The sequence below is a fragment of the Mustela nigripes genome, chromosome 2 (genome assembly GCF_022355385.1).
Source record: "Mustela nigripes isolate SB6536 chromosome 2, MUSNIG.SB6536, whole genome shotgun sequence".
NCBI classification, from domain to species: Eukaryota; Metazoa; Chordata; class Mammalia; order Carnivora; family Mustelidae; genus Mustela; species Mustela nigripes.
This window is the reverse complement of record NC_081558.1, coordinates 21,067,625-21,086,452: the sequence shown is the minus strand read 5'-3', so window position 1 is coordinate 21,086,452 and position 18,828 is coordinate 21,067,625. Positions and strand designations below refer to the sequence as shown.

The 18,828-nt window shown below is 60.1% G+C and overlaps 1 protein-coding gene and 1 long non-coding RNA gene across 2 annotated transcripts; one reads left to right on the top strand and one right to left on the bottom strand.

Annotated features, from left to right (window-relative positions):
- Positions 1–6,067: 6,067 nt before the first annotated feature.
- On the bottom strand, positions 6,068–8,103 carry LOC132009805 (uncharacterized). Its single transcript, XR_009402062.1, has 4 exons — positions 7,779–8,103; positions 7,397–7,472; positions 6,999–7,074; positions 6,068–6,429 (listed from the first exon to the last, which is right to left on the bottom strand). It is a non-coding gene; the product is annotated as an uncharacterized LOC132009805 (long non-coding RNA).
- Positions 8,104–9,191: 1,088 nt separating this feature from the next.
- Positions 9,192–16,552, top strand: DUSP7 (dual specificity phosphatase 7). Its single transcript, XM_059389862.1, has 3 exons — positions 9,192–9,770; positions 11,210–11,644; positions 14,401–16,552. Exons 1-3 carry the CDS (start codon positions 9,254–9,256, stop codon positions 14,706–14,708), a joined length of 1,260 nt encoding a protein of 419 aa, XP_059245845.1. The 5' UTR covers positions 9,192–9,253; the 3' UTR covers positions 14,709–16,552.
- The last annotated feature ends 2,276 nt before the right edge of the window (positions 16,553–18,828 follow it).

Below are 18,828 nucleotides of genomic sequence, written 5' to 3'. Positions count from 1 at the left end.
AGGAGGTCTGGGTCAAAGCCCCCTGATGGGGGGCGCCTGGGTGGCTCAGTGGATTAAGCCGCTGCCTTCGGCTCGGGTCATGATCTCAGGATCCTGGGATCGAGTCCCGCATCGGGCTCTCTGCTCAGCAGGGAGCCTGCTTCCCTCTCTCTCTCTCTCTGGCTGCCTCTCTGTCTACTTGTGATTTCTCTCTGTCAAATAAATAAATCTTTAAAAAAAAAAAAAAAAAAAGCCCCCTGATGGAAAGGCTCTCTGAGTTCAGAGAAGAGGGACTATTGTCTGCTGGGTCTGAGCGAAAGGTGGGAACTGAATGGGGGTGACAGCTGAGGAAGGGTAAGAGAAAGCAACAGGGGTCTGGTGTGGCCGATGCTTGGAGGTGGGATCATGTTTGAGCCGTGTTAGGATCCTGACGACACTGATTCCCTCCCCGCCCTTCATCATGGGGGGGCAGGCAGGTGGGTGGGCAGGCGTGGCCGCAGAGTCAAAGGCGTGAGGCCGGCGGGCAGGGCCTTGCACCACGGGATGGGACCTGCACCGGCAGGCCCCAGGTGTTGGGAGCATCCACGCCACCGCACCCACCCAACCATCAGCCTTGGGACAGGGCAGCCACCAGCGCCAGGCCCAGCAGTGGTGCTCGGTCTCCTCTGTCTCCGTTTCACCTCCGTTTCGGCCTCTCTGCTCGAGCCCCTTCTGCTCACACTCCTTGGCACAGCTGCTGCAGGCCCCTTCTCATCCCTCTGCTCCAGAAAGCTTCCTTCCCTGGGGTGGTCATCGCCTGTCCCCAGGGCCCTCTCCCCACTGTCCTGGCCCAAGAGGGTTGAGCCCAGGGATACGTGCTCATCCCTGGGCTGGGCCCTCCAGGGGTGGGCTTCCTCCTGCCTTCTCGCAATTGGCATGGTATAGCGCACACCCACTTTATAGAGGAGGAAGCTGAGGCCCCAAGAGGAGAGGCTGGGGGTGGAATCAGGATTGGAACCAGGTCTCTCTTGGTCAGGTTCCCCCCCACCCCAGTCTCCACCCACCACCCCTCCTCTCCCGCCCTGTCGCAACACGCACGGCACACTCAGACCTTGGATTATGCTTGGAGCCCTGAGAGTCAGAGTCCATTAGATTCCTCTCCCGCAGGAGATCTTAACCTTTGTGGGGATGGATTCTGCCAAGTTCCAGGGCACGTGCCTCGGTGGCGGGAATAGGGCGGCATAAGGGCCAGGCCGGGGAGGGGAGTCTTCTAGACCCTTTCCTGGTGCTGCCCCTGGTGCTGTCCAGCCCAGGCAGCCAGACGGCTGAGCCCATGCGGGATGGCACCGGGTGCTGAGGCCTCAACCCCGCAACCTCGCGCCTGGCCCAGGACAGCTGGGTCCCAGGCCATTTCCCCCAGCCTCATCATGATCATGTGGTCACCATCACCAAGGCCTCGTAGGATGGATTCCTGAAAAACAGGGCTGTGTGGGCCAGTGGGGAGGGAAGCAGACAGGCCCAGGCGGCAGGCAGATACTAATGAGGCAATTAGGCCTGGCGGCTACAGAGAGACCGAACAGTCTCCACCCCTTGGCCCACCCGCAGCAGACCCAGCCCAGGCCCCTGGCACTTCCGCCCCGCCAGATACCCTGGGAATTCCCAGCCTCCTCCACCCTCTCAGCCTCAAAGCTTGGAACGCCTTTACCGTCAGGACCCTGCCCATGCTGGTTCTCCCGACGGGGAAACCAGAGGCTGGTTCAGCCAAGACAGAACGGGACCCAGACTCGGACAGGACAGAACGGGAGTCAGGCAGCCGCTCCTGACTCCATCACTACTTATGGCCTTTGCTCTGGCCAGCAGTGCCTGTCGAAGACACCCTCCTGCCTCCACCCCTGCTCCAGGCGCAGAGTTCCAGGCCCTTCGGGACAGAGGTGGCCTCAGAAGGATCAGAAGCCTGGAGCAGGAGGCCAAGGGCAACATGGTGGCCAGGGCAGCAGATGGGCAGGTGGCTTAGGACTCCTACTCCCCCTAAGCCTAGGCTTGCATCCCTCAGGACCTGGGTGGCCTGGGTACCCCCAAATTCCAAGTTTCACAAGAGGGAGGGGGAATCAACTCAGAGTACAGACTTCGGGAAGGAAAGGGCTCTGGCCTTCATATGTGGCTTTGGGGCAGGGACTGGGTGGTCCTGAGCTCACTTGGGCTCTTTACCCCTCTGCTGTTTCTTCTGAACACCCAGGAAAGCTGGCCTGGCCTGCCTGGTTTCCTGAGGCAGCTGAGCTGCTGTTGGCCCTCTAGGGATGACCTCACTGTCAGTGGGTGGGGCTCCCAGCTGAGTCTAACCCCCAGGCCAGCCCCTCCTCCAACTGGTGGGTAGTGGTATATGTAGGATTGGAACGCAGGCTGGGGACCCAGGGCCCTCTGAGTCCACCAAGAGGTGGGCATTTTGGCTCGACCTTTGGAGAAAGGGTGAGCCACACCTGGATGGCAGGGAAGGGGAGCCCTCTCCAAAACAGGGAAACTGAGGCCTGCCACTGGAGGTTGGGGACCAGGTGCTGCTAGGCACACTGAGAGCAGGAATCCATCCCTCGACAGCAAGGAGCCTCTTCGGGCTCCAGGTAATCTCACTGAGTGACTCCAGCAGGTCATGCAGGACAGGCTGAGAGGCCCAAGTGGGAAATGGAGGTGGGAGGCTTCCAGAATCACCCAGTGTGCAGGGGAGAGCCAAAGGCATTTGAAATCACGGCTGGTGGCTGACAACACAAAGTCTAGAAGGAGGCCAGGGTTCTAATGCTGGTTCAGCCACTTCCTAGATGCCCACTCCAGCTCTGGAAGACAAATGGGTAAGAAGGTATTTAATTTAAAGGCAAGAACTAGGAGAAGTTTCCAACAGAAGGACCAGTGAGTGCAAAGGCCCTAGAGACGATGCAGGAGGACAACAAAGGAGGCAGGGCTGGGCTGGGAGAGTGAGGGAAAGAGAGTCAGACAATCTTGGCCCTTGAGGAGAGGCAGGGCAGTGGGGAGAGGGGCTGAGCCGCTTCATTAAGGGCCACACTGGCCACGGAGAGAAGCTGGGACTCTGTCAGGACGATGGGAAGCTCCAGAGCGGGAGAAGGCCAAGTCTGATTCCACATTCTCAAAAGATGCCTCTGGTTGCACCTAGGGGAACGGAACAAGGGCTGGGAACGAGGCTGGCAGGGTGGGCCAGGGAGAGGGAGGAGGGCCGGAACTACGCTGTAACGGTCAGTGAAGGTGGATTCGGAAACCGGCTTATGGGATGGATCGGCCAGGTGTGCCTGGGACATGGGAAGAGCGTTTGATAGCACAGGTGCTATGTGCAAGGTATAGATAGGCCCCTCTTGTTATGGGGTGAATAGGTTCACATACCTCCAGTCTGTCCCCTGCCCCCACCTTCCAGAAATGGGAAAGAGCAAGGAGTCAAAGAGTAAGCAGTCCCTGTGGACTGTGCTTGGGTCCCCTCCTGTGGGAGGGGCCGGGAGTCGCAATAAGAGCCAGCTGGGAACCTCTCCCAGGGGAAAGGAGCTCTGGGTTCTTAGTCTGGGGCCCAGCCCCTGCCACAGCTTGACTGGTAACCGCGGGCCTCAGTGTCCCCATCCGTCAAATGCGTTGACAGCCTTTCCAGGGCTGATTAAAGGCTGGACGAGGAGCCAAAAGGGAACGTGATTTGAGACAGTCAGGTGTGCACCTGCCCACTAAGCCCACAGGGGTCTGCGTGTGGGAGATTGTAGCTGGAGCCCGAGGCAGGTACTCACCCCGCCTCCAAGACGGCCCTTCCCACTTGCCTGTGTTTATGTGTTTCCTTCCCATCACCTGGGCCACCATGACTCACCTCAGGCCCAATGGCTGAGTAACTGGCTGGGCCTGGAGCCAGGCCCTTGGGCAAGACATTTCCCTTCCTGGGCCTCAGCTTCCCCACCTGCAGAACAGACAAGGCCTGCTCTGGTCTCGCTGGGGAATCGCCAAGGATCGCAGGGCTGAGGATGTGAAAAACGCTGTAGGACGTAGGAGGAGGGCAGCACAGGGTGTGACCTTTGCGTTGGGACAGAAACTGGGCCTGCTTGAAATCAGTCTCTAATCCGTCCTGAGCAGAGAGCATCCCAGGAGGCCCCCATCTCCCTTACCAGGACCCTCGTGCTGAGGAGAGCTTGGAGGACAGAGGGCCGGGCCAGGAGGAAGGCCTGGCGGGGGGGGGGGGGGGGGGGGGGGGGGGGGGGGAGGGGCCGGACTCTGGGTGAGAAGCCAGGACCTCGGGAACTCCAGTGACAACAGGGGCTCACACAGGTGAAGTCACACAGATGCTCCCTGGCTGGATCGGCTCCCTCCCAGATCCCTCCAGGCTCAACTGCCCTTAAGTGGGGAGAGGGTAGAAAACAGGAACAACACCCAGGAGGATCAGAGAAGGAGCACACTCTGCTGAGGTCAGGCAGGGAAGACTTCCTGGGGTCAACACCCCTCAGAAGCTGCAGATGATTTCAGAAGGCAGGGGTCACAGAACGAGGAAGTGTGTGGAAGCAGGGGTGCCATGTCTGGGCACAGACTAGGGGGCAGGAAGGGGCCAGGGTGACATGAGCCAGGGCTGGGGACAGAGAGGCCATGGCTGGCCTGGCTATGAATTGAGGCTTTAGCAAATAGGTTTTATCTCCCTTGTCTACCACAATCAATCAGCTGGTCATGCCTGCTTAGGACGGTTTTGAGGCCAGAGGGTGGTTCAGCAATCAGGAGTGCTGTGATTGACTAGTAATGTCTGCCAGGGACAAAGCAAGGCATAGTAGTATAGGTTTGTCCTCTAGTCTGGCTCCTCAGGCTGGCCCCAGTGGGGGACACACATGGGGAGGTTAGCTAAGGGCCTGCTCTGCCGTTGTGGGAAGCTGGGAGAGAGAGCGATTATGCTGGTCTAGTTCCCCTTTGAGGTCCCAATCCCCTTCCCTGCATACGCCCTGGCCTAGGGCAGGAAACGTGTAAGCTGGAACAGTGGGGAGGCTCCACAGTGGCCTGGCTCTCCTCACTTCTTCCCCTTTATCTCCTCCAGGGAGCTTTGGAGAGTTCCATCCTGCCAGCTCTTGGTCTCTGCTTCTCTTGAGTTTGACCCTTTCCCACCTGCTCCCCAGGGCCCTATTCCTCCTATCCCTCTGCCTCACACCTGGGCAGGGTAGAAGGGAAGATGAATAGGCATGTGGCTCCCCAACCTGAGAGCTGTTCCAGGCAATAGCTTCTCCGGGCCACACTGCTATCACCCAGGGTCTGGTGGCTCCCTCCTGGAAGGAAGGGAGGGGCAGAATTTGGTTCCGTTTAGAACCTGTCACCACAGAGATCCAAGCAATAGCCAATAGCCTGTAACAAGCCCTCTGTGACTGGTCTGTGGGTACTCCTCCAACAAGAATGGCAAATGTCCAGACATTACAGGGTCTGTGTATGTGTATGTAGCTAATGGAGAGTGTGTGCGCACATGTGTGTTGTGTATTTCTGCACACACCCATATTTCTGCCTGTGAGCATATGTGGATACAGGGTAGGTCTATGTGTGTTTGGGACTGTATTGTGTGTGTCTTTACCTGAGTGCATGTGCATGTACAAGCTCAGGCATGCACAGCCAGAGCTCTGCCCAGGGCAGGAGAGTTGCCAGGCCTTTCACGGTTCACTTCTGGCCTGGTTTAGACATTACCTGTTCCCACGGCAACCCAGGCAGGCACCTCACTGGGGGATGGGGAAGAAGCTGTCCCATGGTTCTGGGACAAGCATAGTGACCCCCAGTCTGGGTCTCAGACACAGATGGGCTGGAGTTGCCGGAACTCTCCCCAGCCCCTGCTCAGCTCTCATGGCGGGGTGTGAAATCAATCACCGTTGCAAACTGCCCTCCTGCAAGCAGCAGGAGCTCACCTGAAATTTGTGTTAGTTTCCTAAGGATAGGAGGAACAGACTCTCCTCCCCTCCTCTCCCTCTGGCATGTGCTGTTCAAAACATGTTTGCCCATTTCTAAGAAATCCATGGACACTGGTAGGAAAAGGAAAGTCTGCTTCCAAGATGCTTAAACTATTCTTATTTTTTTAAAGATTTTATTTGAGAGAGAGAGCAAGAGAGAGAGAGACTGTGCGCCCATGAGCAGAGGGGAGGGGCAGAGGGAAAGGGAGGAGCAGGCTCCCCACTGAGCAGAGCCCTGGGATCTGACCTGAGCCCAAGGCAGAAGCTAAACTGACAGAGCCACCCAGGCGCCCCAATGCTTAAATTATTCTTGGCGACATAGTTCCTGGGTCACCAAGCCACGTGGATGGGGGAGGGGTGGACGGCAGGGAGGCTGCACACCAGCTCACATCTGGCTTAGTTCACATCAAACATCCCACTATCATAGCCAAGCCTTGTCGTGCTGGAAGTCCCCTTCACTGCTTGGTTCTGGGGCTGGATATGAGCAGATAGGGAAGGTAGCTCCACACACGCCTCATGGGTTCAGGCCTAGCACCTGGGGGAAAAGGGGTGAGACTTGGGGAGGTAGACATGCCACTGGGTATCCAAAGGGAGAAAGTCTGGTGGGGTTGCTGGACAACAACAGTGATAATTCCAGTGCAAAATTGGGGGCAAGGGTCCCAGGGGCATGGAGCAGGGGGCTAATTCTAGCAGAGAAGGGCTCCCTGAGGGTGACACCGAACTGTGATCTTCTAGAAGGCTGGCAAAGGGTGAAGCCAAAAAATGTCCAGGCCATGGGGGTAGGGTGTACAAAGGCCTGAAGGTGTGTGGGAGAAAGGGACAGCCCTGAGACAGCCCACCCATACTCCACCTCCAGCTTACCCCCAGGGACCCGGACCTATTCTGGGGGTCCCCACCCTGCCCCTCAGGGAAACCCTGGTGAGGGGGTGAGGGGGAGGTGGGGCACCTCTCCTGGGGGCTGCAGATGGGGGAGGGCCTGAACCCTGAAGGGCAGGAAAGGCCACATTCCTGAAGAGGAAAAATGTCTTTGATCCCAAGACCTTGCTCAGGGCACAGGGCTCCCTCTTCCAGGTATGTCTCGCAGCATTCTGGAGGGAGACTCACAGTTGTAGGGCAAGGTCCTGGGCAGAGGTGGTCCTGGCCTCCTGCTGTCTGACCACGGGCGAGTTCCTGCTGTGCTCTGTAAGTCAGAGAGTTCTGTGTCCCCCCCTTGCATGCACGTGCACACTCATGCATATGCACCCAGGGCATCCCGGATATGATCCATTTTATGCCTTGTGTCTAGCTGTTCAAGATTGGAGGCAGGGCTTCCACCCAAGAACCAAGGCTTTGGGCTATGCCTCCAAGCTGAGAGATGGCGGTCCAGGGCCCCACAGGCAGCTCCTACAGCCAGGCTAGTTCTCTTCACTCCTTTGCTTCACTGTCACCTTCTCCTCAGGTGCCTCCCTCCTTCTGGATGCATCTGAACCCTGCCTCTTCCTCCTGCTGGAGGATGCACCCACCTCCCGGGGAGTTTCTCCATTTCCTCACATCCTCACAGGTCTCTCCTCCAGCCTGTACGGTTCCCCTGGAGGAGTCCTGAAGGGGAGACAAGGGAGCCATCACGAGCTAATGGGGAGGGGGGGTGGCACGGCCTCCCTCCTCTGTCCAGGGAGATAGGGACTGTGGGGACACAGCGGAGGCCCCATTTCCCACTAGTGAGAGCAGTAACCAATTCACCAGGCCCTGCTGTCCCCAAAGCTCCAGCCAGCCCTCAACAAGCCCACTGAGGAATGATTCATCAGCCAGCAGGTCCCCTCCAGTGTGGGTCTGCTTAGGCTTCCTTTTCCAGTGCTGCCGCCGTCCCTGACAACCAGCACGTGGACTGCCAGTTGAGGGTCTGACCTCAGAGAAGTGCCCTCATCGCTGGATAGATCTGTGACGGGCCTGCTGGGCTCTGTCCAGGCAAGGTGGCTGTGTGCTAACCAGCCTAGGGCAGAGTGGGAGATGGGAACCCCGAGGAAGTGGAGGCACTCCGCCCGCTGGGAACGGACCGGGCGGACCGCAGGCCCGGCCCTTAGCTCCCTTCCTGGGCAGACGACACTGGCTCTGTAGGGAAAGCGCGGTAGTCCGTGCGCACGCGCGCCGCTGGAGTCAAGCCGCTTTGTTCCTGCGCTACCTGCGGCTCCATTCACCTCCTCCGCCCCGCCCGCCTGCGAGCGAGCCAACACACCGCGCTCGCGGAGACCCCGCCCACTTCCCTGCGCCGGGTGGAACGGCGCCCTCCCTCCCAACCGTCTCCTTCAGTCACGATTGGCCATCTGCGCGACGCGCTCCCGCCTACCGCGAAAGTTGGTTGGCGCACTGGGAAGGAGGTTGGCGAGGAGAGAGGTTGATAAAGGAGAGCTCCCCGCCCACCCGCCCCTCGGAGAGAAAGTCACGTGGCGCTTCACTCGGCGCCTGTCACCTCGCAGCTTGTAAAGCTTTCTTAAAGGGCTAGCTCTGTCTTCTTGGGGCTGGCCCTTTCCAGGATTTTTCCGCTCCTGCCTGCGGAGTGTGGGGCGGCCCTGGGTCCTCCTAGTCCTCTAGTCCCCTGTTCGCTGATTACCCATCAGGCCTGCTGGGGTGGGATCCCCTTTCAGGTCTCGGAGCCTGTGGCCACCCTAGGGACCAGTCGGTCGCCTGAAACGGTGACCTTATCCTAAGCACAGTGCCTGGCACGTAGTAGGCGTTCAGTTTCCATTTGTTGAATGAACTCGCTGAGAAAATGAATGAGTGGGGTTGACAGACAGGAGGAGGGGGATGTTGCCTCAGCGTGACCGCCCCCACCCACCGCCCTATCCCTGGGGAGGCTCTGCTTCAGGGAAAAGTCGGGAGGGGATGCGAGGCGCAGGACGTTCCTAGGGCAGCCCTTCACGGTAGGACTCGGAAGCGCTGCGAGCGCGGGCATAGAGGAAGGGTCTTGGCCCGACACTCCCGGCTGGTCTTAGCCAGGTCGGGGTTGAGGTGGGCCGAGGGCCCGGGCGGGCGCAGGTCTCAGGGTGCACGGGGCCACGAGCGCGTTCGCCTACTCCGTGGGGAGGGGCGGCGGAGGCGCGGCGCCTTTAAGCCCGGGCGCCGGCCCCGCGGCCCCGCCCCCCCCCCCCCCCGAGGACGCCTCGGCGCGCGGCCGCCGGAGCCGCCGTTTAATTGGGGCTGTCAGGCCGCGGCGCGCGCGGAGGGCCGGGCGGGACGGAGGCCGGGAGGCCGGGAGGCCGGGGCGGCGGGCGCGCAGCTCGGCGGGAGGCGGGCGCCCGGAGACGCGGCTGGGGCCCGCGCGGCCGGGGCGCCGTCCCAGGGCAGGGCTGCCCGGCCCCTGCCCCGGGCCGCCCGCGCTCCCCATGAAAAACCAGCTCCGCGGCCCCCCAGCGCGGGCGCACATGTCGGCCTCGGGGGCGTCGGCTGCTGGGGACACCGGTGCGGGGTCGGAGCCCGGTGCGGTGTCAGGGTCCGGCGCTAGCACCGGCGCGGGAGCGGCGACGGGTGCGGGGGCCATGCCGTGCAAGAGCGCCGAGTGGCTGCAGGAGGAGCTGGAGGCGCGCGGCGGCGCGTCCCTGCTGCTGCTCGACTGCCGGCCGCACGAGCTCTTCGAGTCGTCGCACATCGAGACGGCCATCAACCTGGCCATCCCGGGCCTCATGCTGCGCCGTCTGCGCAAGGGCAACCTCCCCATCCGCTCCATCATCCCCAACCACGCCGACAAGGAGCGCTTCGCCACGCGCTGCAAGGCGGCCACCGTGCTGCTCTACGACGAGGCCACGGCCGAGTGGCAGCCAGAGACCGGCGCTCCCGCCTCGGTGCTTGGCCTGCTCCTGCAAAAGCTGCGCGACGACGGCTGCCAGGCCTACTACCTCCAAGGTGAGGGCAGCACTGAGACCCCCGTCCGGGATTCGGGCTCTCCCGCGGCTCCCTGACGCCCCCGCCGGAGGCTGCTTTCTCTCCGTGCGCTCCGCCTGCCCGGCCGGCGCCACGTCGCCCCCGGCTCGCATCCGCCTCTAACGGGAGCTCGGCCCCCGCGGTGAGGGTTTAGGCTGGCGCGAGGGTCCCTTCTGCATCTCGTCCTCGACACAATTCGAGTGGGCTGAAGAAACTTTTGCCAACCTGGGCTTTCCTTTTTTTTTTTTTTTTCTCTCCTGTTGTTGGGGCCATGGCAGCGCCTAGTCTCCTGCTGAGCCCCTCAGAGGAGGAAGGGGCCGCCTCCTGGGACCCCAAAGGCGACAGGACACCAGGTCCTGCTGCTCCAGTCTAGAATGCATGTCCCTGGGAGACCAGAGTCAGGATAAAGGAACCTTTGGCAGCATTATCCCCGCCCCTAAGGTATAGGGACCGTTTGGGTTGGGGAACTCTGGGCATCTGGGCTTTGGGCTCACTACTTGGGGATCACAGCCTCTTGGAAACACTTGGGGCAGAACTGTAACCAGGGTCCCCTGCCATGGCTGTCTGGGACCCCCAAGTCCCCAGCCTACTACCCTTGAGCTTGTGGAAGGGGGAGGCAGCTGGGGGGCGAGTGGCTGCAGCCGGTGTTTCCAATTAACATTCCAAAATGGCCTCTCGCTGGCAGCGGGCGTGCAGGCAGGGAGGGGAGGGGAAGCCTGCGGCACCCTCGGGCGCAGGGCCCATGCCTAGCTGCAAGACGCTCCCCATTTCTTGTCTCTGTAAAGCCCCAGCAGCCCTCCCCCTGTGTTTCCAAAACTAGGGTCCTTGAGATCTAAGCGGGGGAAAGGTGGATTGGGACCCCTTTTATGAACTTGCCACTGTGGGAGGGAAGGGCCAGCCAGTACTTTCACACTGTCCTCCCTGACTGTGGTTGGGGTGGGGGGCAGGGACCGGACTCCCAGGCAGGAGGCCCAGGACCTCTGTGCCTCTCACTGACCTAGACATAGCTCTGGCCCCTGCAGTCCCCTCTGTAAGAGGGGTTTGCACACCCACAGGTGCTGGCCGGAGACGGGGTTGTCTTCTTTCCTTTACCACTGAGCCGTTACTCAGCACCCATGGGTGCCAGGTGTGCCTGGGGGCTGTGGAAGCGAAATGAGCTGGGGCCCTAAAGCCTAATGGGTCAGGATATGGCATTCAGGCATGTTACTTCACCTCCTGGGGGGCCTCAGTTTCCCATTCTGTCGGGGGTCATAAGCTGGATGTAGAGAACACAGGAGCAGGTACACGTGTAACCCAGTTGGCAGGGCCCACATTGGCTGTTGTCGGTGTTAAAGTGCTTGATGTGGGCAGCCCACTGGTCTGGAGACATTGGCCGGTGGCATGGGCAGTCTCTCACCCAGGCCCTCTTACCCTGGCCACAGGTGGTTTCAACAAGTTCCAGACGGAGTATTCAGAGCACTGCGAGACCAACGTGGACAGCTCATCCTCACCCAGTGGCTCACCACCCACCTCCGTGCTGGGCCTGGGGGGCCTACGGATCAGCTCTGACTGCTCAGACGGGGAGTCCGACCGAGAGCTGCCCAGCAGTGCCACGGAGTCGGATGGCAGCCCTGTGCCATCCAGCCAACCAGCCTTCCCCGTCCAGATCCTGCCCTACCTCTACCTCGGCTGCGCCAAGGACTCCACTAACCTGGATGTGCTTGGCAAGTACGGCATCAAGTATATCCTCAATGTCACGCCTAACCTGCCCAATGCCTTTGAGCATGGTGGCGAGTTCACCTACAAGCAGATCCCCATCTCGGACCACTGGAGCCAGAACCTCTCCCAGTTCTTCCCCGAGGCCATCAGCTTCATTGGTAGGTGCTGCTGCTCTCTGGGCGGGGTGGGTGGGCAGCTGTGTCGAGGTGTGTATGGGACTTGGGTGTCACTGGCGCCTGGCTGGGTACCTCTGGGCCTGTCGAAGCCTGTGCGTGCCCTGCTTGTGCTGGCATGTGCCCGTGGCCGAACCCATGCCTGCTGTGAGTCACCGAGGCCCTTGGGACCCAAGTGGTCCCCTGAGTCCTGGACCCCCCCCTGCCCTGCCCCATTGCCTCACCCACGGACCCTGCTGTCCAGCTTGTGTTTTTGTGGCTCCGCTGTTTTGGGCTTGGCTAGCTGAAGCATCACAGCTTTCAGACCTCCCACAGGTCTTGCCTGCTCGTCCTCATGCCTCAGCACACGTGTTTTCCGGGAGGGGGCTGCCACTGTGCCTCTTTGGACTTTATTTTGTACCTGAGGGGGCTAAAGGGTGGTGCTGGAGCCGAAGGCTGACCCCAGATGGGCAGCTATTGGAATGTGGCGAGCCAGAGTGACTTGGTAGGGCCCTGGGTGCTCCTGGCAGCCTGTGGGGCTTGCTTGGAGTATAGGAGGCCTCCCTCAGAGCAGTATGTCCCCCTGTTGCGCTTAGAACCATCAGCCCCCGATGGCCCCAGCTGACTCAAGCTCCATGAGCTGCCTTATCTTCGACCTCCCCATCCTGCTTCCTCTGCGGCCAGCTGGAAGCTGTTAGCAGGTCATCTTCCTGGCCCTAGCTCTTACCCAGGGTGCAGGGAAGGGCTACCAGATCAGCATGAATGTAAACCCTTGGCTCTCGGAGCCTGATGACCCCGTGTTTCTCCCCAGCCTCCAGTGGCAGAGAGGAGGTGGCCTGGGCAGTCCTCTCCCGCTGGCCGCTGTGTCCAGTGGAGGGCGTTTTGGTGTCAGCTGGGCCGGGCTAGCTTTAATAACAGGAAGTGGGAGGCTTCCCCGCCTCATCCGCTTACTGGGAACCAAAACTAGGTGCCTGGCTGGGAGGAAGGAAGGAAGCTGAGGCCTGGGGGAGGGGCTGCTGTGACCATGGCTATTGGGAGCTTCCCAGCTCTGCCCAGGGAGGGACAAGGCCAGGAGGTCTCTGGGTCCTGCCTGAGCGTTCACTCCTTCTCCCCAACAAGACAGGGGAGCAGAGAAGGGGGATCCCTGGCTCCCAGGACAGAGCCTGGCTCATGGGTGCCTTTATCCTTCTTAAAGGTCCCTTTGCATCTGGGGAGGGAGACAGAACAGGGTATAGGAGTGGGGGAGGGGGACAAGTGAAGGAATAGAGGCCTGAGCACCCCCCAGGACTCGCTGGGACTAGATCAAGCCTCAAGCCCCACGCTGCTCAGCCACACCCTGAGAAGGCTAAAAATAAAGCTCGTGGAAGCAGTTTCACTTTGGATCACCCGGGAGTGGGTTTGGGGGCCAGGCATTCCCCATATCCTGGTGTGTCACCATTGGGGGGCTCATCTCCACCGCCCCATTAGCCCCAAGTCTCAAGGTCAGACCGCACCACTCTGCACCAGGCTGCAGCTTCTCTCTCTTCCCCAGCTTCTCTTGCCCCCAGGCAGTGCCTGGATCTGGATTAAGTGCCTACTGCATGCTTAGCCCTGGGTGCCCTCATGGGGATGAGGAGGGGAAGCTCTGCCAGGCCAGAGGGAATGAGCATCAGAGGCGGAACAGCCTGAGAACCTGTGCATCATCTTGTGGGAGTGCACTGATTGAGTGCCAGCTGTATGCCTGGCTCCCAGTGGGCTCAGAATCAGAGAGCTAGGGACCTGGACGGCCCCAGAGAGCTGCCTCTTGTTAACCTCCATCCTTGGCACAGTTGTGGCATAGAGGCCCTAGAGCCTAGGGGAGGAGCGATTATGGGACTGAGTTGTTCAGTGGCTTAGCTAGTGTTTATTGAGCTCCTACTGTGTGTCAGGCTGAGGAGACTGAGAGAGACACTGGGAGAAGCTGGGAGGGTGGGCAGAACCTGGTTGGTGGTGGTGGGAGAGGTCGCTGGTGCATGGGCCTTCTGGGGGAAGTCTAGTAAGTGAGGTGGGGGAGGGGGCTCAACTAAGAGAGCCTCCCTGGCGAAACCTCAGGTGTGGCCTTCCTCCCAACCCTGGCTGTTCAGGAGTAAGGCTGAGGGGCAGGGGACAGGGCAGAGCTGGGTGTTGGGCCGGGGCCCTCCATTCCCTCTCCAGGGCTCCCCTCAGGCCTGTTTCCCAGGAGACCCTCAGGGGATCCCCATGGGAGCCGCACCAAAAGAGTGAGCTTAGCCTCTGCCACCAGTCGAGGACTGACCGTGGTATGTGCCAGGAGTTAGGAGGAGTCTGTCTGTGGCCTTTGGCCTATCACTCTCTTTGTGCCTGTGAACCTCATTTATAAAATGAACTTGCTGACCATCTCAGGTGCAGATGGCCTGAAAGGACACAGGTGACACCCTCAGCACAGGCTGGGCACTGTGTAGCCATCACAAGCACCAGGGTTTGGAGAACCCTCTCTTGGCTCAGGTCCTTGTAAGAGCACTGGGAACATGGGGGCCCATTTTATGGATGAGGAGACTGAGGCACAGGGACGTCCAGTGACTCGAAGCTGACGGGTGGCAGAGCCCTCTCCATAGCCACGCTCTTGACCTCCACCCCAAGTGGCTGTCCCACCCGTGTGGGCCTTCACCAGGTCCCTCAAGTGTTGGGCAGCACCGGCCAGTGAACCTGCTGCCCTCTGTGCCCCAGCCCCCCACCTCCGGCTCCCTGGCAGAGGTGTCCTCCTGACCCATGCCTGTGTGTTGCAGACGAGGCCCGCTCCAAGAAGTGTGGTGTCCTGGTGCACTGCCTGGCAGGGATCAGCCGCTCGGTGACGGTTACCGTGGCTTACCTGATGCAGAAGATGAACCTGTCACTCAATGACGCCTACGACTTCGTCAAGAGGAAAAAGTCCAACATCTCGCCCAACTTCAACTTCATGGGGCAGCTGCTGGATTTCGAGCGGACGCTGGGGCTGAGCAGCCCGTGCGACAACCACACCCCCAGCGAGCAGCTCTACTTCTCCACGCCCACCAACCACAACCTGTTCCCACTCAACACCCTTGAGTCCACGTGAGGCTGGGGCACAGGTGGTGGGGGCCGGCCCCTCCCCAACCCACCCCCCACAGCTCCTCGGGCCAGGTGGGTGGCCCACTCCTGCTACGTCCAGCCAGAAGCTAGGCAGCCTCGGACATGGCCAGTGCCTGGAGGCCCCCGGTGGGCAGGTGGCCGAGCTTCCCTCACCGCCTTGGGGCGGGCGGACCACAAAGCGAGGCCTCCCTCCACAGGACTTTCTGGAGAGGCCCTGAGCTCTGGGACAGATGGCCTCAGGAGGCCAGTGAGGCCTCATCCTTGTCCCAGGACACTCCATCAGCAGATGGGCCAGCCAGTTGGGCTGTTTTTTAAAGACCCATCCACGGACCTGAGTTTACTTTTTACTTTTGGCAGGTAATCCAAGCTCCCTGGAGCACGGCAAGTGTTCAAGCTCTTCTTGATTTTTCTTTTTTAATGAAAAGTGTTATTTTCAGGCTACACGCAACGGTGGATTGTATAAACCAGTATTTCATCCCTTCCTTGATCCTGTGCGCGCGCGCGCGAGAGAGAGAGAGAGAGACATGTTCTCAGTTTTGTTTTTATTACTACTTCAAAAAGCAATTACTGGTTTTTTTTGTTTTTGTTTTTGTTTTTGTTTTTAATGGAAAAGACAAACCCCGTGTTGATCTTGACCAAATGCGTTTTGCACATGTGTGAAGCCTCCCATTTCTGCAGCAGCAGGCCCTTCTCGAAGGGTTGGCTTGCTGCTCTCTTGGCGTCAACACCGCCACCCCCCCCCCGCCCCCCCGCCAAGTCGTGTCCACATCTCTTGGCCCAGCCCCCGTGGCACTGCACTTGCCCGTGACGACCTCTGCAAGTCACAAAGGGTGGGCTGCGGGTGGTCTTTGCATTTTGGGCCCTCCAGCGGTCCCTGCAGACTGGGCAGACTCCCGGAGGCAGGAGATGGGAGGCCCTGCAGCGGGCCCACTGGAGGCGGAGCTGTGGGGGACGCCAAGCAGTAGCATTAGCCCTCTGGGCTCAGCCCGTAGGAGGGTCTGGGCCCAGGGCCCTTTCTTTATGTACCCACTACTTCTGTCTTTCTCTCTCTCTCCCCGTTTGTTTGTGACTGAGTGGAGGCCCGGCTGCGGGCGGGGGTGCAGGGGAGCCTGGGTGGCCGAGGCCCAGCCCTGCCTCCTAGTTTCTGTCCCTTACCCTGGCTGATGCTTCGGTCCAGCTGCCACTCGGAGCCCCCGTGTCCCATGGAAGCTGGCCCTGCACTCCTCTTGCCCATGCCTTCTACTACCAGGAAACTCGCACCAGGAAAATACCAGGGCAGGGGCAGAAGGGGCAAGGATGGACAAGAGAAAGGGGCGTGGGGCTCTGTCCACCCCCTCCCCCCCGGATCCACAGAACAAAGCCACGGATTCCGTTATCCTCCAGTTTCGTTCCTTCTCCAGCCTCAGTCCCACCAGGTGTCAGGACTGCACAGGGGCCCGGGGAAAGGTGAGTGGTCAGGCCGGGGTCCCTGAGTGAGCCAGCACTTGGCCCGAGAGTGAGGCCGAGGAAGCTCTGCCCCATTGCGTCTTACCTCACGGGGCGGTTTTCAGGGATTCTTTAAGGCAGCGGATTAAAATCTTGCCACAGTCGAGAAATTGACAAAAAGCTTCCATGCTGTACATGGTTCTTTCTCTTTTTTACCTTTAAAAAGAAAACCCCAGAAAGATGCATCAGATTTGTGTACGTGAGAGTATGCGAAGAGGGTGGCCAGTTTTGCTTTATGACCTTATGAAGGAAAATTTGTGACCCTACATATACACACACACACATACATATATATATATATATATCCCGAACCAGCAACGGGACTTTGTTTATATTGCAAATAAATATTATTTTTTCTTTAAAACAAAGTGTGATGTCCAATAAGGGACTGGCAGTGGGGAGGGAGGTGAGAGGAGAGGCGGGAGGCGTCCTAGCACCTGTTCTGTGTGAAGTCCGCTAAGCCAGGAGGAGGAGGGGCCCAGCCCGGTGGGGAGGAAGGGTGGGTGGCGTTGCCCCAGCCCTGACACACTACAGGCAGGGACCTTGCGACTTTTCTCCGTGGGCTTTTGCTGATTGGTCGACGGGAGATGGAAGCTTGGAGAGGTTTTGTGGACCAAGGTCATACAACTGAGCCAGCCCTCACTCACCCTGAATGGCTCAGGGCTGTCCGCTGGGCCTTGGCCAGAGCTGTCCCAGGGCCTCAGACTCCTGACCAGGCCCTGGGGGCCCTGACCTTTTCCTCTTGCTGCTCTTGTGGGTGGAACAGGGGCTGTGCATTGGTCACCTCAGCCTTCCACCCAACTCCCACCCTCCCCCACCCCCACAGTCCCTGGGAAGCCAGTGGGACTTGTAACCTGGCTGGTGACAGATCAGCCCCACTTTGCTCCTCAGGAGCTGGGCAGTCCTCAGGTCCCTCAAGCCTCCCTTAGCCTCTGTTTCCATCTCTGAAGCAGAACCAATGGCACGAGATACCCAGTGCCTTCTGTATTTGGGGCACGAGGAGCAGGTTCTATTCATTTCCTGGTCTGGGCCTGCAGAGGAGAAGCGGGGGCCATGCCTGGCTTCTCCAGAGCCAGTGAGTGCCCCCTCACCATGCAGGGCCCCCCTGGGGGCTCCAGGCCAGGACCTGGGTGGAAGCAAGGAGCAAGAAAGAGGGAAGGGGACTGGAGAAGGATGGTGGCCATGGCCTGGGGGTGTGAGGCCCTCCGTGGGGGCATAGCTCCATGTGGAATGGAGCTCCAGAATGAGGAACAGAGGCTCCGGAAGGCTTTATGTCTCCTTTGCCTCTGCCGGATGGAGGGAGCCCCCGTCGGGGACTAGCTGCTGACTCCGTTTCCTCATCTTTGCCTCTCATCTGGTTTTATCCCTTCTGCTGTGACCACACTGGGTTGGCGGCAGGTAGGGTGGTGGGTAAGGGCAACTCGGCCCCTTTTCAAAGATTCCCAGCTGAGCTGTCCAGCTTCAAACAAAGGGATCTTGATTCTAATCCCAGACTTGTGGCTACCAGCTCCTTGCCCCTCTCAGCTTGCCCATCTCTAGAATGGGGGAACACTGGTGCAGTCAGCAGGCCCGCAGGAGAGGGACGGGGGCTCCTCATGGCCTCCGCGAAGAGGCGGGTGCTCCCTCCGGCCCTGGTCCCTCTGTGCCAGGGGCGGGCAAGGGGGTGGGGGCCCGAGCAGGCAGAGACTGGGCCTTTGTTCCCTCTTGCTGCCCTTGGCCAGGGCTGGGGAAGCCCGCGGGTGCCGGGCTGGGGGCTGGGCTCTTGACAGGCCGAGTGAGTGCCTGGCAGTACCAGCGTGCCCAAGCGCAGGCTGGGGGGTGGGAGTAGCCTTGCCTCCCAAGGCGGCTCCTCGAATAGAGGACGAGGGGGCTTGACCTCCTGGACCACCTCAGGCCAGGCGGCCTCAGTGACCCTCCGTGTCCTCATCTGAGGAAGTTCAAACCTCAGCACCATGCCTGGCTATGGGTTTCCTTCAGCTTCTCTCCAGTGGGGACAAGGGACCTGGTCACAGCTGGGCAGCTGGGACTGGGGGTCCTCACTCTGTGACTCCGGGCTGGCCATGCTTACTCCGGATGGTCCAGGAGTGGGAACATGCCTGTTCCGTGGCTCCCAGGTTCCCACCTCATAGTCCTCTCTGAGCTCCTGTTATTCTACCCGGTTTCTGCTGTCCTTTCCCCGCTGGGCCCAGGCCACCTTTGGCTGAAGCCCTTGATGCCAGTGTCCCCTGAGCTCTGGAACATTCGCTCTCTGAGGTGGATCTGCTTAGTCCATGTGTTCTCGGCCCCATATCTCCTCCTGATCCCCTCTTTGCCTCCCTTTGGATTCCTTTTTCTGTCTCCATCTCAGCCCAGGCCCCAGGAGCGGCCCCCTCCCTCCAAGTCTTAGCCACTTCCCAGCCTTCTCATGGGAGGAAGATCTGAGCCACTCACTCATGGGCACATTCATCCCGCAGCCATTTCCTGTGTCGGCTGGGCTGCCCCAGGAGTGGGAACATGCCCGAGGGCAGTTTGGTGATGTCAGGCTGGGTGGCAGGATAATGGGGCCCTCAGCTTGTCCTCTGATAAATGAATCAGGTGCAACAGCAGGAGTGACTAAGGCTGGACACGAGAAAGAACTTGCC